This window comes from Drosophila albomicans, chromosome 3, assembly GCF_009650485.2.
Source record: "Drosophila albomicans strain 15112-1751.03 chromosome 3, ASM965048v2, whole genome shotgun sequence".
Taxonomy (NCBI): Eukaryota; Metazoa; Arthropoda; class Insecta; order Diptera; family Drosophilidae; genus Drosophila; species Drosophila albomicans.
In genome coordinates, this window is record NC_047629.2 from 51452537 (window position 1) to 51475010 (window position 22474).

General features: G+C 37.2%; 4 protein-coding genes across 10 annotated transcripts in view; 2 read left to right on the forward strand and 2 right to left on the reverse strand.

Annotated features, from left to right (window-relative positions):
* The window catches only part of LOC117568786 (solute carrier organic anion transporter family member 74D), a 36046-nt gene extending 25625 nt beyond the window's left edge, over positions 1-10421 (forward strand). The window contains exons 1-7 of one of the 2 annotated variants that reach the window (XM_034249624.2): positions 3718-3742; positions 4658-6476; positions 7638-8001; positions 8067-8251; positions 9197-9340; positions 9413-9589; positions 9647-10421. In XM_034249624.2, the coding sequence (XP_034105515.1) occupies positions 5015-6476; positions 7638-8001; positions 8067-8251; positions 9197-9340; positions 9413-9589; positions 9647-9825 (2511 nt within the window). In that variant the 5' untranslated portion in view covers positions 3718-3742; positions 4658-5014 and the 3' untranslated portion in view covers positions 9826-10421. Of the gene's footprint in view, positions 1-3717; positions 3743-4657; positions 6477-7637; positions 8002-8066; positions 8252-9196; positions 9341-9412; positions 9590-9646 lie in introns of those variants that run through there. The other variant, XM_034249625.2, reaches the window with a different exon arrangement.
* A 654-nt stretch (positions 10422-11075) lies between these two features.
* On the forward strand, positions 11076-13135 carry LOC117568469 (pyrimidodiazepine synthase). Of its 2 annotated transcripts, XM_034249154.2 has the most exons (3): positions 11076-11268; positions 12284-12870; positions 12926-13135. In XM_034249154.2, the coding sequence occupies exons 1-3, from the start codon at positions 11238-11240 to the stop codon at positions 13058-13060; spliced, it is 753 nt and encodes a 250-aa protein (XP_034105045.1). In that variant the 5' UTR covers positions 11076-11237; the 3' UTR covers positions 13061-13135. The 2 variants fall into 2 exon arrangements, with proteins under 2 accessions (XP_034105045.1, XP_034105046.1); XM_034249155.2 differs by lacking the exons at positions 12284-12870; positions 12926-13135 and adding an exon at positions 11440-12216 and having other exon boundaries at positions 11092-11268.
* Positions 12931-14232, reverse strand: LOC117568470 (pyrimidodiazepine synthase). The gene is made up of 3 exons (XM_034249156.2): positions 13937-14232; positions 13305-13873; positions 12931-13248 (listed from the first exon to the last, which is right to left on the reverse strand). Exons 1-3 carry the CDS (start codon positions 13962-13964, stop codon positions 13114-13116), a joined length of 732 nt encoding a protein of 243 aa, XP_034105047.1. The 5' UTR covers positions 13965-14232; the 3' UTR covers positions 12931-13113.
* Positions 14233-14858: 626 nt separating this feature from the next.
* Positions 14859-22377, reverse strand: LOC117568472 (pyrimidodiazepine synthase). Of its 5 annotated transcripts, XM_052004219.1 has the most exons (4): positions 21230-22377; positions 20497-20600; positions 17319-17819; positions 14859-15082 (listed from the first exon to the last, which is right to left on the reverse strand). In XM_052004219.1, exons 1-4 carry the CDS (start codon positions 21255-21257, stop codon positions 14990-14992), a joined length of 726 nt encoding a protein of 241 aa, XP_051860179.1. In that variant the 5' UTR covers positions 21258-22377; the 3' UTR covers positions 14859-14989. The 5 variants fall into 5 exon arrangements, with proteins under 5 accessions (XP_051860179.1, XP_051860180.1, XP_051860178.1 ...); XM_052004220.1 differs by lacking the exon at positions 20497-20600 and having other exon boundaries at positions 17319-17923; XM_052004218.1 differs by lacking the exon at positions 17319-17819 and having other exon boundaries at positions 19996-20600.
* Between the last annotated feature and the right edge of the window lie 97 nt (positions 22378-22474).

Below are 22474 nucleotides of genomic sequence, written 5' to 3' on the forward strand. Positions count from 1 at the left end.
TTTTTCACAATATTTATGACCACTAACGAAAAACGAAAACAAAAATAAAAGCTATCGAAGCGCCAATTGAAATGGAAACCTTCTTCTTCTTCTTCTTCTTCGATACGCGCTGTTTCGTAAGCGTCTTTAATTGCATTTATTAAGATTGACACTGATAAATCAGGCAAGTGCTTTCAACAATCTGACACTTGGACATCTTATGTAAGCAACAAATTGACCAACAATTAACAATCTATTAAACCAAATTAAAACCAATATATCTAGTATATCTAGTAGTAATGGAAAATTGTTTTCACATCATCACATCTTCTTTAACAGAGACTTCGTTCACTGACCAGGGTTGGTGGGTTCAATGTGCTTTACCTGTCCTCAGTGGTCAGGTACTTAGCACAGCATTCTCGCAGCACTCTCTTAGAACTGGTAACTGCTGCACTGGCATCTAACCAGTCAGCCCTTTTGGCCAAGTGCATCAGGCCCAAAGAAGCATTTGAGCCAAACTCAAATCTACTTTGCATAAGCATTTGCCGCATCTGCCTGTCGCCTCCTCATCTCTGCATTTCTTCGACTCTTCGTCTTGGACATGTTTTTTGCAATCAACAAACTTTATACAGTTATCTGCAGCAAGCAGCTTGCTGCTCAGCTAATCAGCTTAAAGATTCGTTTTGAATATTATCAAATCAACACGATGCTTTAATATTTTCTAGTATTACGTCAATGGCTGCAAACATTTTTTAAATATTTGAAAATCTGAAGATCTTAAAACTATTTTTAAAATACTTAAGCAGCTTAAAGCTCCTTCTTTATTTATTTGTAAACTTGAAGCAAACAATATTTATCCCTAAATAATGATGCATTCTTTTTGTGTCTATAGCAAACTATTAAGTATTTAACTTGATTAAAGTTTCGTTTGTTATCTTTCATATAAATCAGCAATTTAAAGCTTTAAAAACAGATTAAAGCGCTGCTGAATTCAAAACATTATTTTCTACATATTTGTTATTGCCTTTATTTGATTAAAGTTTCCCTCGTTATCATTTATATGATTAATCAGCTTAAAGCTTTAAAAACAGCTTAAAGCGCTGCTGAATACAAAACATTATTTTCTACAATTTTGTTATTTTCTTTATTTGATTATAATTTTCCTCGTTATGTTTTTCATAACTCAGCAACTTAAAGCTTTACAAACAGCTTAAAGCTCTGCTGAATTTTATTTATTATTTTCAAAACATTTTTTATTTGACATTCATTTGCAACTTTCTTGATAATGCACATTAAATATTGTAAGTTCAAATTATTAAACCGAGTTAAATCTGATTAATCTTTAAAATATATAGTAGAAATTTCCTTTGACATAATGACGCTGATGTTCAATTCAATTCAATTCATAACTCTTGCAATTTTGATGATAATTTCTAGTCAAGTCAATTCAAAATAATTGGCAAAGGTTAACGTGAAAGCTTGTTAAACTTATATATTAAACTTTTACACAATATTGATTATTATTAATCCAAGTTTTTAATTAGGCAAAATAATATAGTTTCAGACATTCCAGAATTTTGTAACTTTAGCAATTTCCATGGAATTCCTATTTAAATTTTTATACAATTTCGCAACTTAGTAATCTGAATGGACGTTGATTAATTTTTAATGAGATGGAAAAATAGAATTTAGAAATAATCACGCGCACGTCAAATTAGAAATTTTGCAAATTTCGCAACTTTTGCAATTTCTAAGGAAATTTTTGTTCAAGTCAATATAAATTGGCAAAAACAGACGCAATAAATTTAAGAGCACAACAAGTGGGACGTATTGAATGATAGACTTTATGTATACCCTGCAGAATAGAAATAAATAAATATTTGCGAAATAGTCTAAATTTAAGCAATGATCTGCCAACATGATTCAGCTAAATGGAAACGTACGCAATCATTCATTTAACACAAATACGATAAAAAACGAATATAATGTGCATTTTTCTCTCAGTTGATCCAACAAGTATATTTATGATTGTGTTGTGCCATCTCTTTCGCACAGCAAAGAAGTAATTTCACTTTCATTATCAGCGAGGTTGCGCCGCAGCTGATAAGATTTTGCGACTGCAGCGACTGCGTTTGCAATTGAGAGAGAGAGAGCAACAGATAGAGACAGTAAATAAGAGAAAGAGAGAGAACAGTTAAAAAGCGAAATTTGTATTGTGTCATAGCTTTATATAAGTGGAGAATATGTATGCAAACATCTGCATAGAGTATAGCAAGTAAGTGTATTTTGTTGAGTATGAATATGTATCTTCTATGCCGCAAGTGGCGCAATAAAAAGTCGAGTAAAAAATATCCATATACCTGTACATATATATATGTATATAGTCTGCGTATAATGAGTATAAACATGCGAATATTATATTATATCGGCTGACATTGAAATTTAGTCAGCAGCGGAATTTCGACAAAACTGTTTTAATATTTGTTTTTAACCCAATGAGCATTGCCTGCATATAATACTAATTATATTGAAATTATCATTAAAATAAAGCTATTCATTTGCAGTTCTTCAGATTGTGGAAAGCTGCATTCAAGTGTGCTCGACTATGAAATACTCGCTACCCATTTTTAATGAGAGCAAAAAAGGCTTTAAAATATACTAAAATTTCGCCAAAGGCTATATTTGGTATATATCACCTTCAAAATATACCATAGAGTGCAAAATATACCAGATTGTCTACCAAAGCAACTAAGAAACATACTTTACTTTACTATTATTTTAATAGTTTTTATAAGAAAACTTTACAGCAGAACAAAATTCCTTAGATGGTAAAATTAAGTAAGGTAAATATTATTACAATAGAATGTTAATGATTAAATATGATACTAAATTTAATATTTAATATTAATGATTAAATACTTTAATATTCTTAATGATTCAATTTGTTACTAAGTTTAACCTTTAATATTCGTATTTATTTAAATTCACCCTATGTTTATTCTTTAGTATTCCTATTAATGTTTAACTAAGTTACTAAATTTAATCTTTATTGATTATTTAAATTTATGTTACCTAATTTCTTTAGCTTGACAACACATTGTTGTATGCTATAGTATAACACTAAATATTTATCTGTGATCATGATAGTTTTTTTTGCACAGATAATCCTTAGACCACACATTTAACAAAATGAAAATATTTATAGAACGCATTCAACATGGTTGAGCAAGAATTTCTAATCAATTAACCTTGAAAGCACTTATCAATTGCCAAAAAAAAAAAAAAGAAATGCCTGCAACGATTTCTTCTACTCCACACTCGCATATAATTTTGAATGTTGTTTACTTGTATCAACGTATGAGAGTTGTGTATAAGTGTGCGTATAAGTACACAAGTATAAGTAACTGTATCGCTAGACTGCGTTCTGCTGGCGCTCAGCATGTGCATATGTGCATGTGTATGTATGTGTGTGTGTGTTGTGAGCTGATAAGCGCAGTCTCTGCTGTCGCCGCCGCTTCTGCTGCTGTCGTTATAGTTGTTGTTATTGCTGTTGTTGTTGCTGTTATTACTGCCTCTCAGCATTTACTTTGTGCGCTGTTTTAATTGAGGTTTTTTTTTTTTGTGTGTGCTACAGTTTTTGTGTTGCGCTTTTTGCAGTCTGCGTTTTGAATTCGAGTGCTCAGTTTGCTTTTCCTGCTCGTCGACTCTGCGCGCGCAACTCATTTTGATTCGTTGATAATCAGTGTTTTATGACCGCCTAATTGTGAGTTGGCAACTATCCGAAATTATTTGCAAGCAATTAATATTTAAAAGATATAAACAAATATGTAAATACGAAATTACTTTAAAATTGAAGTGCAAATCAACAAAATGTGTAATACGCAATTTCACTAAATTTGAATGCATCATTTTTTCGAGTGAACTGAAATATTTTGTTGCCTATCCAAAAGGCGCAAGTGTTATGCAAACTTTGAATTCTTTGGGAGAGTTATAAAGATATACTGGATTGTAAAAGAATGTGTTGTTGTCGTACATTTATATGTACAGATTCAACTTCTAGTTTAATAAAATGTACAACAACTTATAAATCAGATGAAATGTCTAAAAGACTCATTGTCTTATTTGGTACTTAAATCTGACTATAAGCTAAATACAATTTTAAAGCACATATTAAAAAAGAAATACATTGATTTATTAGGTCTCCATTTAAAAATAGTGTGAATAAAACAATAGTACAATAAATGATTAAAACAAATATATAAATATCTCGTTATCATTGATCATTTTATACAGATATATATACAATATAAATATAACTTGAATAATTTTTAATTTTCATTCTAAAATGTATTAATTTAAACATAATGCAAACAAAACTAAAATGCAAAATTTGTTATTTGAACAAATATTAATATTGCGCCTTACTAATATTGTTTTAACACATACAAAATATTTAAATACTTGATTTACATTTTATAAACTGATCAGAAAAATGAAATAAAATTCTTAAAGGAATTTAGCTAATAAAACCAATGTTACTAAGTCAAAATTTATTACCAACTTTATATTAAATACAATAAAAACTGTTAAATACAATAAAAACTACATTTATTAATATGTTTTAACTTTAGTTACATTTATTAATCTTCCCTTCTGTCTTTCTGCTCTTCTTTTCTAGTTAACACTGCCATATTGCAACAAATAAAAGTAACTGACAACCACAACAAGAAGAACAACCGAAACTACCTCGTTGCTGGCCAAGCACAAAATAAGAATCATCTACAAGCAACACTCAAAGAAGACAAACTTCACTCACATTGAAAGCGAAGTCTGAAAACGCATTTCCAATGTAGCAGCTGCCCCCAAAGTAAAATGGAACAACAAATTTCCAAGACAACTTAAGCAGCAGCATTTATTAAGAAACAAACAGTTGAACATCAACAATCAGCTCACAACTAGCTAAGGAAGCAAACTAGCTACAACAAGCAAGAAAACACACACATTACGTATACGCAAGGTGTAACGTGAAGTCATAATGAAAAGCATAAGCGATGTTGAGGCGCCTGCAGCGCCAGCAAGCGAAACAAATGGCCAACAGAAGCCAAGCAATGGCCACGCCCATGCAACACAACAACAACAACAACAACACAGCAATGGAAATCAGAATGGAAATAGCAATGGAAATGGAAATGGAAATGGAAATGGCAATGGACATGGTTATCATCAGAATGGCAGACGTGACTCGACACAGGCATTTACGCCATTGCTGGCACAGCACAATGGCGATGTGGTCACCAGCAGCACGGTGCCAACCACAGTTCTGTATGAGAGTGCGCCGAGCAACAACAACGAGTGGAAGGCATCGGAGGATATAAACAATCTGAAGAACGGATTGCTTAGCAGCAACAACAATGGCAATGGACACACTCACAGTGGTCACAATGGGCACAGTCTGCGCGAGAAGTATGCACACGAACAGGCGCCACTCACCGGTGGCTACAAGTTGCCACCGCGAGGCAGTGAATCCGAGGAATCCGACTTCGACTCGGATCTCAATGGAGTGGGAGATGACTCTGCGAATTGCGGACTCTTTGGCTGTCGGCCACGTTGGGCTCGACGCTTTGCCTCGACGCACGTGTTCATGGTGGTGTTCCTGCTGGCGTACATTCTTCAGGGCATGTATCAGACGTACTTTGTCTCGGTCATCACGACCATCGAGAAGCTGTTCCAGATCAAGTCGAAGACAACGGGAATTCTGCTGAGTGCCAGCGAGATGGGACAGATCAGCACTGCGATGTTGCTCACGTATTTCGCTGGACGTGGCCATCGACCACGTTGGATTGCCTGTGGCATGGTGCTCTTTGCCATTGCCGCCTTCTCGTGCGCCTTGCCGCACTTCATCTTTGGCGAGCAATTGATGCAGTCGAGCGTTTTCCTGCAGCCGAAGGCGTCTTTGCAGTCATCGTTGTCCACGTGGAACAACGCCACTGATCCGAATCTCTGTGTCCTGGGTGGCAATGGCACACTTGCGGGCAGCGAGTGCAACGAGGAGCGTCAGCTGGAACAGGCTTCGCACTCCAAGATCACGGTCATTGTGCTCTGTATCTTCTTTGCCAGCCTGCTCAGCTCAGGCATCGGCCAGACAGCCGTCTCCACGCTGGGCATTCCGTACATCGATGACAATGTGGGCAGCAAACAGTCGCCCATGTACATGGCCGTCACCATTGGCATGCGCATCCTTGGCCCCGCCTCTGGCTTCATTGTGGGCAGCTTCTGCACCCGCTGGTATGTGAACTTCTCGAATCCCGGCTTCGATGCCAGCGATCCGCGCTGGATTGGTGCCTGGTGGCTGGGCCCCGTGGCCATCGGCAGCCTCATGCTGCTCGCCTCCATTGCCATGTTCTCGTTCCCCAAGAAGCTGCGCGGCAAGCAGCAAGCGCAGTCAGCCATCGCTGCTGCTGCAGCAGCCGAGCAGGAGGAGAAGCCCAAGCTGAAGGGTAAGAAAAAACTAATTTTCTTATTTAATCACTTTTATTTCATATTGCTTTATTCTTTATTTATTCATTTACTCTAATTCTTAGGAAATGTAAAGTGAAGTTTATTTTGAAATTCATTCATTAGAATTACTCACTTTTTATATTAAGTATACGAACTGTCGTACAATTTAATTTAATTTATGTATGATAGTATTAGTATTGCAACGTACATATTAGTATTTCAATTTATTATACTATGATTTAATTTAAAATGAAGATAAATTAGGAGAAAAGTCAAGTAATGAAAATTTATTTAATTTATGTAGTATTAGTATTGCAATTTACATATTAGTATTTCAATTTATTATACTATGATTTCATTTAAAAGGAAGATAAATTAGGAGAAAAATCAAGTATTGAAAAATTCTGTAGAGAACTTGAAGTAAGATACTAATTTGTTCTATTTAACTACTCGTAAAGCACTGTCTGCAAAGGTCTTCGAAATTGATCTGTAGCTTTCTATTTGTGGAATTGAAGTTAAGATTATCATTTATTTTTTTTTGCATTTTAGTTTGTAATTTACACTTCGTTCACATTCCCCAATTTTTTATTTGAGTTTGACTTTATTTTATTTGAAGTGCTTAGTACCCAAATTTTATAAATAGTGGAATCATTTTGAAAACTTTTGAGGGTTGATTCTATAGTATATCTAGAAAAAGAGAACCAATTTTACATTCTGGATTCAGTTTTGACATTTTTATATTCTTAAATTAAGGATATATTTGAGAATCTCAAGAATGGCAATGAAGAATTTTTGTAGTATTTTCAAATGATTTTATCATGATTCAAAAATTTTGATTCTCTAGTAACTACACGGATTGAAATTTGTGATTTTAATTTGAAATTTAAGCTTCTGATTTCAATTTTCTCATTCGAAAATTCTTTAATTAAAAGTATATTTTTTAATATTGACTTTTCAATGTGATTCTGGAATCGTTTTCTTTAATATATAAAAACTAGTATACCTTAAATCAATTAGAATTAGAATTTTCAATATAATCTACTTTCCTGCCTTGTATTTATAATCACTAAAAGTTAATGACTATACAATATCATCAAGAAAAAAACTTGAATTATGTTTTAAACTGTATCTAACTAAGGTTATATATTGCTTTCCCTTAGACTTCCCCAAGACTGTGCGTCGTCAGCTGAGCAACGATATTCTCATGTTCCGCACAGCTTCGTGTGTGTTCCATCTGCTGCCCATTGCCGGACTCTACACGTTTCTGCCCAAGTATCTGGAGACGCAGTTCCGTCTGGCCACTTACGATGCCAACATGATCGCCGCCTTCTGTGGCATCCTGGTCATGGGCATTGGCATCGTCATCTCAGGTCTATTCATATTGAAGCGCAAGCCAACAGCACGTGGTGTCGCTGCCTGGATTGCATTCACTGCACTTGTCTATTGCTCCGGCATGATCATTCTCATGTTCATTGGCTGCAGCACAAATGATTTCGCCGGCTACAAGGCAGCCGACAGCAAGAGGTGAGAGAGGAAAGAAACTGTTTAGAGTATTGAGAATTAATCTATTTCCATTTGCTGTTTTGCAGTCCTACAATGATCGAGCCCGCCTGCAGTGCTGTACTCAACTGTACCTGTGATAAGGAGAACTTTGCGCCCATTTGCGGCGATGGCAAGATGTACATCTCGGCCTGCCACGCCGGCTGCACCAGCTCCATGCTCCGCGGCAGCGACAATCGCACACTCTACTCCGACTGTGCTTGCATTCCAGATGGTGAGTTTGCTTATCGAAGAAGAAACTTTCTGAAGTTAATGTTTTGGTGTGCCTGCACATTCAAATATGAGAGATTATAAACCACTAAATTTTAGTGACTATAAGATATCATCTTATACACATCTTGGATTGAATCTTGTGTTTTTTAGAATTTGCATTAATTTCAATAAAAGCAAATACAGTAAAATCTCTATTGGGCGGACACAATCGCACGCGTATTGTGAGCTTCCACAAAAGTTATATATGTATAGACAGTTTATATTAGAAACCGAGACGATTACCGCATAAAAAGTGTCCGCTTGACGAAAAAGTCTGTCTAATAGAGGATTTCTCTTTAGGAAGCTTCATTGTAGTAAATTTCAAGCATAATTTTAAGAAAATGTTTTTGAGTTTATGCAGACTACATTCCAAATTTAATTTTAAAGTTATTCTATAATTGGGTTGAGCTATTAACTTCGAATTGGTTAGTCCTACTTAATTATATTTTTCTTTCATTGGAATAGATATTATGTAGAAAAGTGTAAAGAACAATATCAACATTCCACATCTTATAAGTTCATCACAAATATTTCCACATGAATGATGAACTTTAGTAAAATTCTTTTAACAGAATATATTTAAAAATTTCTACATAAACATATTAACGAAAAACTATAAAAGGAACGTAACTTATAAACTATTATAATAGATTTTTAGAGGAAGTAGAAACCTGGACAGATTGATAAAATTACAGAAAAATAATGTAAGGAACGCAACGAAATTTGAGAGATTTATAGACGAGAGATGAGCTTACAAAACTCTATAAATTTTGGTCAGAAATTATACGATAACAAATAGTTAATTTTTGTAGGCTTATAGATTGATTAAATAAACAACACATTATAACATTGTAACTTATACGATATACTATATAAAAAATGGTAAATGAATTTATTTCCTTTGCAGCTGCTGAGGTGGTCAATGGTTACTGTGATAATAACTGCAAGAACTTTATCTACTTTATATTGATTTTTGCCATTTGCGTATTTATGCATTCCACCTCTGAGGTGGGCAGCATGCTGCTCGTCATGCGCTGTACACATCCAAAAGGTGAGTGATCAAAGATTATGTAATGCAAGTTAATTTACAACTCTAAACACGATGTACACGCCTGATTAACAGATAAAGCCATGGCCATGGGCGTCATACAGTCGGCTATTGGGCTGTTTGGTAATGTTCCTTGTCCGATCATCTATGGCGCCGTCGTGGACTCGGCTTGTCTCATCTGGAAGACGGTTTGCGGCGAGCATGGCGCCTGTTCACTCTACGATGCCGACACCTTTAGGCGATACTTTTTGGGTAAGTAAACAACAAATTTATCACTGGATCACTTTATTAACAATTCTCCTCCCATAGGCATTACGGCTGGCATTATGTTTCTTGCATTTCTCATGGATCTGGTCGTGTGGCGCAAGGCGCATCGCATTGATATTGCGCCGGATGAACAGGATGCCGCAACGGATGCGCCTGCCACACGTCTGGATGTGTCCGAATCGAAGCAACCGATTGCTCCGCCACCGGACACAACAGTCTAAACAAACTACTCCGATGCAAGATAGAAATACACATTGCACAAGATTTCCAATAAATGTTTACCTTAATTGTTAATTAGTTATCATTTTGTCTAGTTGTTTAGCCTAGTGCAAGAGTTATGTATTTAGTTAAGTGGCAAATTTTTGAACTCCTCACTAAACGGAGCCCGAAAACCTCATTTAAATTTATAAAGCGCTCAGCCTGTCGTCTACATACATAAAACAAAATACTTACATATAATCATGCGATGTAAACGTGTATTCTTTGTGTAAATCTCAACGTTATAGTCGAAAAAACAAACGTATCGCATTTCTATATAGAAATTCTCTATCTACTGTATACATATAACATTACATAATATTGTAATCTTACAGCTAATATTACATATTCAAACATAATATACACATACTATATACAAAAACAAAAAGATTGTGTGAAATATGTAAAGCACACACACAATACGAAAATCTAAATAACTATATGTATGTTTTTATGAATGTATCTATATACATATATATATTATATATACATTTTATATATAATTGCAACCTATCTGTGGTAGTTAAATTTTAGTTAAAATTCAAAATAAATATATAAGTTTGTCATATAAAGAGATACGAAAAGAAATTAATGGAAATATAAATTATGTTTATAGCGTAGCTGCTGGCAATTGTTTTTATTTGATGGAAAGTTTTGAAGTTGGGGCTTTCAGTCTGTTGGAACTGTAAAGTACGTTTCAAGTTTAAATTTAAATTCTGCTCTATCGATTTCTGCGTTAATCGATAACACACAATCGAACGGTCGCGACTAACATTAATATGAGAAACGAACAAGCTCAATAGATCAATTAACGAAATAAACGAAATTAAATTGTAATATTTTTTATACTGCAGACATTGGTTTCAAGTAAAATACAAATGAAGAAGTTGAAAAAAATTCTTAGCATACTATTCATTGAAAAGCGAATATAAATAACAAGATATTTAAACGGGCGCGCGCTTTTATACGCGTTTTGGCAATATATCAATATACTATATACAGTGTAGCCAAGTGACAGTTACAAAAGTATATTTTAGTATATTTGCTATCCGTTAAGAAAGTTTATTTGTGGCCACACCACTAAAATGTCGGCATATAAAGCAAAAAGCTCTTTTTTTAACAAAAAGATGTAGAATTAATATTAATATTATTTATTTAATAAAGTACAATTAAAGTACAATTGTGTTAACAAAAATCATCGATGTTTGCCACCAACAATCAAAGCTTTGAGAAAGTGACTAAAATATCGATAACGCCAACGCAGCTCTTCAGCAACAGATAAATATAAGCATTGTTTGTAAACTATTAGTGTTTAGTAGATCAGGTGAAACAGACCAACACGGAGCCGATACGCAAAGCAATCAAGTTTAGCATCATGAGCATTCCACTGAAGCACTTTAAAAAAGGTAAGGAGGCACGTCAATGTCACCCCAAAGCCCTTGAAACATTAGTTAAAAACGCCGGCGTCATATTTTATAAGTTGCTATCAATTTTTTCGTTGAGATTCGCACACTGTTAGAGCATGCAGAGATATAAATAGTTTTTTGGGTTTATTCCACGACGTCATTCGTTGACAGGTACGCCGAAACCAGAACTGCCCGATGATGGCGTCTTGCGCTTCTACTCTATGCGCTTCTGTCCATACTCGGAACGCGCCGCCTTGGTGCTGGCCGCCAAGAAGATTCCCCATCACAAGGTCTACATTGATCTGAACGAGAAGCCCGAATGGTATACGGATTACAGCCCATTGGGCAAAGTGCCGGCTGTTCAATTGACCGCTGTTGCCGGTCAACCGGCATTGGTTGAATCACTGGTCATTGCCGAGTATTTGGATGAAGCGTATCCAGAGCGCAAACTGCTCCCAACAGATGCACTGCAAAAGGCGCTGGATAAGATACTCATTGAGCGATTGGCACCTGCAGTTAGCGCTGTCTATCCCGTCTTCTTTACGAATAATCCGCCTGTGGATGCGCTCCAGAAGTTCGAAGCAGCGCTGGACGTGTTCGAGGAGGAGATCAAGAAGCGTGGCACTCCCTACTTTGCCGGCCAGCAGATTGGCTTGGTCGACTACATGCTCTGGCCGTGGTTTGAGCGTTTCCCTGCACTGAAGATTACGCTGGCCGACAAATACGAGTTGGACAAGACTCGCTATGCAAAGCTATTGCAGTGGCGCGATCTGGTGGCACAGGATGAGGCTGTCAAAGCTGTGGCATTGGACCCTCGGGTGCATGCCAAGTTTATGTTTGCACGACACGAGGGCAAACCCAACTACGATGTGGCCTTTGAACCCGTATAAACAATCTAAAATCTAGTTGAGATTATGAATTGGAATAAATCTGAAATTAAAATCTAAAGCAACTTCACGTGATTTCGGGGCAAGTTCTATCATTGTCATCTCATCACTATCATCTCCTTTTGCAGGCTCCATCAAGCCAACGTTGCCCGAGGATGACGTACTCCGCTTCTACTCCATGCGCTTTTGTCCCTTCTCGCATCGTGTCGCTTTGCTGCTGGCTGCCAAACAATTGCCGCATCACAAGGTCTACATTGATCTGATCGAGAAGCCCGAGTGGTATACGGAGTACAGTCCCTTAGGCAAGGTGCCTGCTCTGCAGCTGACCCATGTTGCTGGACAACCGGCACTGGTGGAATCTCTCATTATAGCCGCCTATTTGGATGAACAATATCCGCAGCGTCCGCTCTTCTCGCAGGATCCGCTGCAGAAGGCGTTGGACAAAATACTCATTGAGCGTTTCGCTGGCGTTGTGAGCGCCGTGTATCCTGTGCTCACTTGCAATCCAAATGCGCCGCCTGATGCGCTGCAGAACTTTGAGAAGGCGCTCGATGTGTTCGAGCAGGAGCTGATTAAACGTGGCACCCGCTACTTTGGTGGCGAACAGATTGGTATTGTGGACTACATGATCTGGCCGTGGTTCGAGCGTTTTCCCAGCCTCAAATACAACACGGAGCAGGGCTACGAACTGGATGCCAAGCGCTTCCAGAACTTGGTAAGCAAATGAAATACAAATTTCGATGTTAAAGCTAATTCCTGTTTTTTGGCAGCTCAAATGGCGTGAACTGTTGGCTCAGGATGAAACAGTTAAAGCGACTGCAACGGATGTGCAGCTGCATGTGAAATTCCAGCAGTCGAAGCTGCAGGGCAAGCCCAACTATGACATTGCCTTTCAGCAGCAATAACAAATGCACTTTATTCATTCCAATAAATCGAGAATAAATACAAACACTGAGGATTAGGCATCCTTGACCAGCAGATTGTAGTTGGGTTTGCCGGCACTGCGCGTGCGCAGAAATTCAGCCTGCACCTCGGCCTCCATGTAGAATGCCATCACAGCCACATCACGCTTCATGCGCTCCAGCCACAGCGACTGCAAGCAAAGGAAATTAGCTAATCAAGTAATGAAAAGTTATTGCTTCAACTCACCAACTGCGGAAAACGCGTCTCATCGAAATTGTAGTCTTCGCCACGCTGCAGCTTGAGCAGCTCTAAGCGCTCGCACCATGGCCAGATCATGTAGTCCAATATGCCCGTCTGTTCGCCACCAAAGAAAGCCGTGTCTCGCCTGCTCAGCTCACGCTCGTAGACATCCAAACCATTCCAAAATGGTTCAATTTCACCGCCATCCGATGCCTTGAAGAAGGCGCCCAACACGGCATTAAATCGTTCGATGAGAAGCTTCTCCTGCACCTTCTTCAGCGGATCCCTGGGGTACAGCGGACGCAGCGGATACTGCTCGTCCAGGTACTCGCAAATGAGCAGCGATTCAGTCAACACTGGCGGTCCAGGCTCACGCACCAGCTCCAACGCTGGCACCTTGCCCTGCGGATTCTTCTCGAACAGCCACTCGGGTTTCTCTGAGAGATTTATGTAGATGCTGTGATATGGAATCTGTTTGGCATCGAGCACCAGATGCACACGCTGTGCAAACGGACAAAAGCGCATCGAGTAGAGACGCAAGATGCCATCCTCGGGCACATCGGGCGTGGGTGAGCCTGTGGCAACGGAAGAGAGATTAGTTATACAGGGATTAACTTAGCTTGTAAGCTTCAGCTCACCTTTTGCCAAGTGTCTGCCGCTGCTCATGATGTGTGTGAATCAACTGTTGTCCAGCAGCATCAGCCGTTGCCTCTATATAAAGCTGATGCTGATACTGCCCTTCGCCAGATGGATTCTATTACGCGACTGAACTTGCTGGCCGTGTCAACGATTACCATTGAGGCTAGCTTGCGGCTTGCGTACTGAGAGAACATTGCGCTTAGAACTAGAACTAGATGGCCTCCAGCTTAAGCTGACTAAGGGCCGGTTTCTCTATCGTTAGTTAGAACTTTACGAACACATAAATCGTGCGAAAGCAATAATTGGTTTTGTCAATAGTTCATCTCTTCGTTAACTCTTAACTGTCACTCTAGTTATGCTATGTTGGAATCGTTTAAAATCCGTAAAATTTGTATCCGTCAGAGACATTTATAATGACTTAAATAACAACGGCTTTAAGGTATACATCGAGAATCTGAAACAAGTGTTTGGACAAGTCAGATATATTTTAAATTTCAAGAACTTAGCAATGTTGATTACTTTTTTATGATGAAGATATTCTATCATCTAGACAAGTTAACGCAACTGTCACGAAATTCAACATATCGTAGTTGAAAGGGGAAACAATTATCTAGAGAGTTCTATAACTTTGTTGTTGTAGATAATAAAAAACCTGTTCTTTATGCGCACAATATATTGAATTAGTTTGTACAATTACTTGAATAAATTTGTTTACATCATACGAATCATTTAAGCCAAAGTACTCAAAATTAAATGTAATCATGAATTTGGGAATCTATTATAACATTTTTTCTAAAGCATGTCATTCTGCTGAAGTCAACACTAAATTTCATTACTATATGTATATACTTGTAGAACAATTATAGTTCTGATATTGCACATCTAGCCAGAAATCTAATAACTCAAAAAGTAAAAACATATTCTAGAGAATGACGAGCATAAAAAATCGAGTGATTTGAGTAAATTGCACCTTTTATTACTTTGTATACAAAAAACATAAATATAAAGATTAAACATTGAATGCCTAGATCGGCACGTAATACAATTGCCCTTCAAGCGAGCAGATCATAATTAGTCTGGCCAGCCTTACGACTCTTCCAGTACGTCAAGTGCTGCTCGGGTGTGGCATAATGAGATTGCACCACCTCATCCTTGACAATCAGATCCAGCCAAGCGCTGATCTTGGCATAACGCTTCTTGTCAAAGTTGTAGCTTTCCTTGAGAATAAACTCTGCCACAGCCAGACGCTCGAACCAGGGCCAGATCATGTAGTCTACGAATCCGGGCTTCTCGCCACTAAAGTAGGGCGTGCCACGCTTGCCCAACTCTGCCTCGAATATGTCAATTGCTGGCCAAAAATCGGCGCCATCTCCGCCATGAATAACGATCTTCATGAAGGCGCCGGTAATAGCACTGAAACGCTCTACGAGTATCTTGTCCTGAGCACGCTTCAAAGGATCCTTGGGCAGCAGAGGATTCTCTGGATACTTCTCATCCAGATATTCGACAATGATCAGCGACTCGATGAGTGAAGGCTGCGCCTTCTCTCCCACCAAATGCAGGGCAGGAACCTTGAGCAAAGGACTCACATCGACCAGCCACTCGGGTTTCTCGGTCAGGTTAACGTAGATGGTGTGATGTGGCACCTTCTTGGCATTCAAGGCAAGATGAGCACGCTCAGCAAAAGGACAGAAGCGCATGGAGTAGAGACGAGGAACGCCATCGTCAGGGAGAGCGGGATGAACTGAACCTAAAAAAATAATCGAGGGTGCGATTCGATTAATCTATAGCAAAGTCATTCAGTTCTATATAGCTGCGTCATTCAGCATAATCGAGTCATGGCGATAACAAACAAACAATTCTCACCACACGTCTAGCAGTGTTTTTATGGATAATATCGACAAACTTGTTTTGCCAATGATTTCGTCATGAGGCACGCCTCATATGCGTGATTATCTCACAGAATATTCGCGACTTACCCTTGCCCAAATGTTTGCCTGCACTCATGATCAACGATTGTAGTTTAACCCGGCCAAAGAAAGACGTTTTGAAAACAAATTACAATTTGCAAATAGAATTTAACTCTTTAACAATCGTCGCTTGCTTGGCAAATACCGAAAGGCAACTAACAAACAGCAATCGACGCGCTTCTCTTAAAATGGCCGTCGACCGGTTACAAAGCTCTGCAAAAAAGCTTAAGAGCTTTTGCTCTCGCTCTCTTCGTTTCTCTTGCACTCAGAATTTTGTGGCGTTTATTTGTTGTATGCTTATTTCAAAACAATTATCTTGTTTTTGTTTCTCATTTTGCGGTTGAGACGCTTTTGCTACGTTTTTAACTTTTAGTTGAACATATCGCGGGTTTTTCAATATGCTGATTAAATGAGTATGAGTAATGCGCATACATACGTTTGTGCTCTTAAGATTGTGCTGTTTTTAAAATAATATATGAAGTGTGTTTCAAACTTATGTCTAACGTCTACAATTATTTTATGTAACTCCTTGCAATTTTTGATTGAATAAATTTCAGAATTTTTTAATAATAATTACTTATCTCATCATTCAATATCAACAGCATTCATTATCAAAGTATGCAAACGGAGGAACTATTCTCATTGTTCACCATACGCGAATGCCGCTCTTTACGATTATAAATTAATATGACAGCCTAAAAGTATGCACCAAAAAGTAAAATCTTAATTTCAGTGAATCTAAAACTGTATATCGAACGTAAACTCAATAATATTTATTTTAAATCCCATGCAGGCTGAAGTATTATATATTTTAATTGATTCTTTTTAAAAGGTTTTTTTATTGATTCATTTTCGGTCTCTTTGTTTTTCTTGAGAAGTCTCTGACTTATTAAATAATCCATTTTGTGCTTGAGGGACCTTTTGTTTAGGGAGGACATTTCTATTTTGTGTTCATAGCTGTAGTTATTAATGATGTCTGCGTAAACAGAACATTATAAGTCACTAGCTTGACCTTATGGAAAGGTCAACCCATAATAAATTCCCACTTTATTAAATTCGACGTGCAATAGCTGGTAAAGCTAGGGTAAACTTCGTTAATATGTTCCATATCTACTAAGCAAAATAATACAACTGGCAATCAAGCCATAAGGGCTAAAACTACTATAATTATATTAAAAGCATAACCTATTTCTATAAATAATAAGAAGAAATATCGAGACTTTTGGTTGAATGGCGTTCTTTATTACATTTTATATGAAGAACGCAAATTTGTAGATCTGACTCAATGTCGAGATCAGCATTTAATGCAACTTTTCTTCCAGAAAGTCTATTTTCTGTTCTAAAAAAGATCGGCGATCGTCTTAATGTAACTCACATGCTCCTCGGGTGTGGCATAATGAGATTGCACCACCTCATCCTTGACGATCAGATCCACCCAAGCGGTGAGCTTAGCATAACGCTGCTTGTTAAAGCTGTAGCGTTCCTTGAGGAAATACTTCACTACAGGCAGACTCTCGAACCATGGCCAGATCATGTAGTCTAAGAATCCGGGTTTTTTGCCACCGAAATAAGGAGTGCCACGTTTGGCCAGCTCTTCCTCGAATATATCGAACACCCGCAAAAGACCGACGCCACCTTCGCCCTGGAGAACGATATTCATGAGGGCTCCGCCAGCGGCATTAAAGCGTTCCACGAGTATCTTGTCCTGGGCACGTTGCAATGGATCCTTGGGCAACAATGGATTCTGCGGATACTTTTCATCCAAATACTCGACAATGATCAGCGACTCGATGAGTGAGGGCTTCGACTTCTCTCCCACCAAATGCAGAGCAGGCACCTTCAACAGGGGACTCACATCCACCAGCCACTCGGGCTTGTTAACCAGGTCGATATAGACGACGTGGTGCGGCACCTTCTTGGCATTCAGCGTCAGATGAGCTCGCTGCGCATAGGGACAATAACGATTGGAGTAAAGACGTGGTGCGCCATCATCTGGCAGAGCGGGGTGAGTGGAGCCTAAAACGAATAATCGAGAATTGGTTCGATTAAATTAATCAATAGCTTCGTCATTCAGCGGTCTATAGCTACGTCATGCAGCTTAACTCGCAACTCGCGACAGTAGCAAACTCATTCTCTGATAACTGATAACGATTCGCAGCACGAGCCGAACATTTGTTTACGGATATCGAGAAATTTCTTTTGCTGATAAGTTACTAAGCAACTAATCGGGCACTACTCATTAACGTTTTCAATGACGTCATATATATTTGAAGGGGTTTTCTAAGGTATTCCTATTATGTCCACTACGAGCAGACACTCTTGATTTGATGCCGAGCAATATTGTTGACACTTTATCGCTTAATAATCAAACTAAACCCTCTCTTAGCCAATAAGAGACATTTTTGATGAATGTGTGGAAATAATATCACAAATCAATATTAGTAAGCGAACGATTCCGTCTTTTTGTTGAGTGTCTTTAAAGTGAGCAGACCAAGCAGAAACAAGAAATTAAAAAACTTTGTTCTTTTTTATACATTTTAAATTATTTGACAATTTACTTTGGTGATTTTTAATAAAAATATTTTAAAATCCATATCACAGAATAAACGAATCACTTTGTCAAAAGTCTTTTAAGTGAGCAGATCAAAAAGAAATACGGTTAATCGTTGTTTGCAAGCTCTGATTTTTTGCGATAGAAAATATATTTAAAAATATCTACTTTTTTTATATACTTTAAGTTATTTGAACTTCAATTAAGGCTGGTAACAATTTACAAAACAAATCAATGTGATCTAGGAATAGGACATCAGCTCGCCAAATGTAATCTTGGATAACGCGACGTATACGTGATTAACTTGCAGAAAGTTCGCAACTTACCTTTGGTTAAAGGATTTTCTGCGCCCATTTCGACGGATTGCTTCTTTTTTTTATTTGACCGACGTGAAAATATATATTTATACTTTGCGAATAACTCTTTTAAAGTTGCCATTTCCTTTGCAATTATCAAAAGTCAACTAAGCACCTCTCTTAAAATGACCGTCGATCGGCTGCAAAGCTCTTCAAAAGCTTAAGAGCTTTTGCTCTTTTAATCTTCATTTAGCGGCGTTTCCTTGAATGCTAATTTAAAAACGATGTTCTTTTGGTTTATTTTTGCGGTTAAAACACTTTTGCTACATATTCGATTTTTAGTTGTACATATGAATGTTGTTTTTTTATGTCTGGAGTGATAAAGCGAATTTTGGTGTATACAATAATAACAATATTAATTATGATTCCTGGAAATTTGGTTGCGATCAGGTAAAAATTGTGGAGGTATTAAAGAAATACTTTCATATGAGCAAAAACGCCTACTTACTAGGGGTCTTAGTTGCTTTGTCTGACAATCTGGTATATTGTGCCCTCTATGGTATATTTTGAATGTGGTACTATATCGATATACCAAATATAATATATTTTGATTTTATTCAAAATGGGTAGCGGGTATCTCACAGTCGAGCACACTCGACTATAGCTTTCTTACTTGTTGATTATAAGTTTTTTTTATTTATTTATTTTCGGTCTCTTTGTTTTAATTGAGAAGTCTCTGACTTATTATTAGTAAGTAATCCATTTTGTGCTTTTGTTTAGGAAGGACTTTTCTATCTTGTGTTTATAACTGTAGGTTTTAATGATGTCTACGTAAACGGGACATTAGAAGGTTAACAATAATAAGTTCCTAGTTTATTAAATTCAACGTTCAATAGCTGATAAATCTCGCACAAACTTCGTTAATATGTTCCATATCTACAAAGCAAAATAAAACAACTGTCAATCAAGCCATAAAGGCTAAAACTAATTATACTGAAAGCATTACCTATTTCTAGAGAACTCTATTAATAATAAATGAAAAATCGAGACTTCTGGTTGAATTTCGTTCTTTATTACATTTTATATGAACAACACAAATTTATAGATTTGACTCAATGTCTAGATCAGCATTTAATACAACTCTCGCTGAGGAAAGTCTATTTTTTGTTCTTAATAAAATCGACGATCTTCTTAAATTGATTCACATGCGTCTCAGGGGAGGTATAATGTGATTGCACCACCTCATCCTTGACGATCAGATCCACCCAAGCGGTGAGCTTAGCATAACGCTCCTTGTTAAAGCTGTATCGTTCCTTGAGGAAATACTCCACTACAGGCAGACGTTCGAACCATGGCCAGATCATGTAGTCCAGAAATCCGGGCTTTTCCCCGCCGAAATATGGAGTGCCACGTTTGGCCAGCTCCTCCTCGAATATGTCAAGCACCGGCCAAAGATCGGAACCATCTCCGCCCTGGAGAGCGATCTTCATGAGGGCTCCGCCAGCGGCATTAAAGCGTTCCACAAGTATCTTGTCCTGGGCACGCTTCAATGGATCCTTGGACAGCAGAGGATTCTGCGGATACTTCTCATCCAGATACTCGACAATGATCAGCGACTCGATGAGTGAGGGCTTCGACTTCTCTCCCACCAAATGCAAAGCAGGCACCTTCAACAGGGGACTCACATCCACCAGCCACTCGGGCTTGTTAACCAGGTCGATATAGACGACATGGTGCGGCACCTTCTTGGCATTCAGCGTCAGATGAGCGCGCTGGGCATAGGGACAATAACGATTGGAGTAAAGACGTGGTGCGCCATCATCTGGCAGAGCGGGGTGAGTGGAGCCTAAACGGAATAATCGAGAATTGGTTTGATTAAATTAATCAATAGCTTCGTCATTCAGCGGTCTATAGCTACGTCATGCAGCTTAACTCGCAACTCGCGACAGTAGCAAACTCATTCTCTGATAACTGATAACGATTCGCAGCACGAGCCGAACATTTGTTTATGGATATCGAGAAATTTCTTTTGCTGATAAGTTACTAAGCAACTAATCGGGCACTACTCATTAACGTTTTCAATGACGTCATATATTTGAAGGGGTTTTCTAAGGTATTTCTATTATGTCCACTATGAGCAGACACTCTTGATTTGATGACGAGCAATATTGTTGACACTTTATCGCTTAATAATCAAACTAAACCCTCTCTTAGCTAATAAGAGACACAAAACACAAATCAATATCAGAAATCGAACGATTCCGTTACTTTGTTGAGTGTCTTTTTAAAATTAGAAATTTAAAAATTCTCTTTCATTTCTTTTCTGTTAAAAATGTTCTTTCCGTTTTAATAGTTAATTAATAAATTACAAAACAAATCAATGTAATCTTTAACCGACAAAGAGAATTTTTTCCTAATGTAAACTTGGATAACGCGGCGTATACGTGATTAACTTGCAGAAAGTTCGCAACTTACCCTTGGTTAAAGGATTTTCTGCGGTCATTTCGAAGGATTTTTTTTTTTAATCGAAGTAAAAATATAAAATTATACTTTGGGAATAACTCTTTTCAAGTTGTCACTTGCTTTGCAATTACCAAAAGGCAACTAACAATCCACAAGCGAAGCGCCTCTCTTAAAATAGCAGTCGACCGGCTGCAAAGCTCTTCAAAAGCTTAAGAGCTTTTGCTCGCAACTCATTTCGCTCTCTTCGTTGCTCTTTTAATCTTCATTTAGCGACGTTTCCTTTTATGCTTATTTAAAAACGATTTTCTTTTGGTTTATTTTTGCGGTTAAAACGCTTTTGCTACATATTCGATTTTTAGTTGTACATATGAATGTTGTTTTTTTATGTCTGGATGTATTATGGTTTTAAATACGCATATTATACGATTGTACATATGCTTATTTATTTGTTAAGAATCACGTTGATTTGTAAATATATATATTTATATGTATGTATATGTATTTTATGCACGTATTTTGTATATATATGAATGTTTTTCTTTTTGTATATTTTTGGGGAATTCCAATTTACAAATTTGTCGATTTTAATTGAACTTGCCAACTACTAAGTACACACATTTAGATTAAATAGTTTTCGGATTTGTTTTGGTATTTTCTTTTTGAAAAAGTTCTCTTCGGCGGACTTTAAAAAAATGTGTAACTTATTCTATTTACAAAATGCTTAATAACTCTATTCCAAACAAATTCCGTTACATGTACAAATATAAAAATACAAAAATACGGCAAATATAAAATAGCAAAAAATTTACAATTAAAAATGTATTTAACTTTTGAGAAATACATGAATAAATTAAAAAATTCGACACCACAGTTGCTGTTACTCATTTCGAAAAAAAAAAAAACAAAAAATATTTGACATAAAATTTGACTTTTGATGAGATTATCGATTTGTTCCTAATTCATATTTCGATAATAAACTTTAATACTTTTTCCAATCAGTATCGTAATTAATTTCGTTTAACGCCAATAAGATTAGCGAAAAAGCCCTTAAACAATTTTCAATGATTATCTTTTATCATTGTCCAGAATACGATGTAATTTTTGGTTCATATTGTTTGATATTCGCTTAATTCGTAAATTGTTCAATGTTTTGTTGTATAGTTTAAATTGCGCGCTATTTGTTCGCGAGTGGGGAATAAAGTTTTAAAACTACGTTTAAGATTTAAAAATACTACAGAGTTAAATTGTTAATCGTTT

What these genes read in the sequence shown, in the direction of transcription:
- LOC117568469 (XM_034249154.2), top strand. Translation starts at nt 11,238, where the DNA reads ATGAGCATTCCACTGAAGCACTTTAAAAAAG. An exon ending in ACTGAAGCACTTTAAAAAAG is followed by an intron (nt 11,269 to 12,283) that starts GTAAGGAGGCAC and finishes CTCCTTTTGCAG; the next exon opens with GCTCCATCAAGCCAACGTTG. An exon ending in CCAAGCGCTTCCAGAACTTG is followed by an intron (nt 12,871 to 12,925) that starts GTAAGCAAATGA and finishes GTTTTTTGGCAG; the next exon opens with CTCAAATGGCGTGAACTGTT.
- LOC117568470 (XM_034249156.2), bottom strand. Translation starts at nt 13,964, where the DNA reads ATGAGCAGCGGCAGACACTTGGCAAAAG. An exon ending in CGGCAGACACTTGGCAAAAG is followed by an intron (nt 13,874 to 13,936) that starts GTGAGCTGAAGC and finishes CCGTTGCCACAG; the next exon opens with GCTCACCCACGCCCGATGTG. An exon ending in AGACGCGTTTTCCGCAGTTG is followed by an intron (nt 13,249 to 13,304) that starts GTGAGTTGAAGC and finishes CTTTGCTTGCAG; the next exon opens with TCGCTGTGGCTGGAGCGCAT.
- LOC117568472 (XM_034250127.2), bottom strand. Translation starts at nt 18,896, where the DNA reads ATGGCAACTTTAAAAGAGTTATTCGCAAAGTATAAATATATATTTTCA. An exon ending in AGAAAATCCTTTAACCAAAG is followed by an intron (nt 17,924 to 18,784) that starts GTAAGTTGCGAA and finishes TATTCGTTTTAG; the next exon opens with GCTCCACTCACCCCGCTCTG. An exon ending in ATCTGATCGTCAAGGATGAG is followed by an intron (nt 15,083 to 17,318) that starts GTGGTGCAATCT and finishes GTCAAGGATGAG; the next exon opens with GTGGTGCAATCTCATTATGC.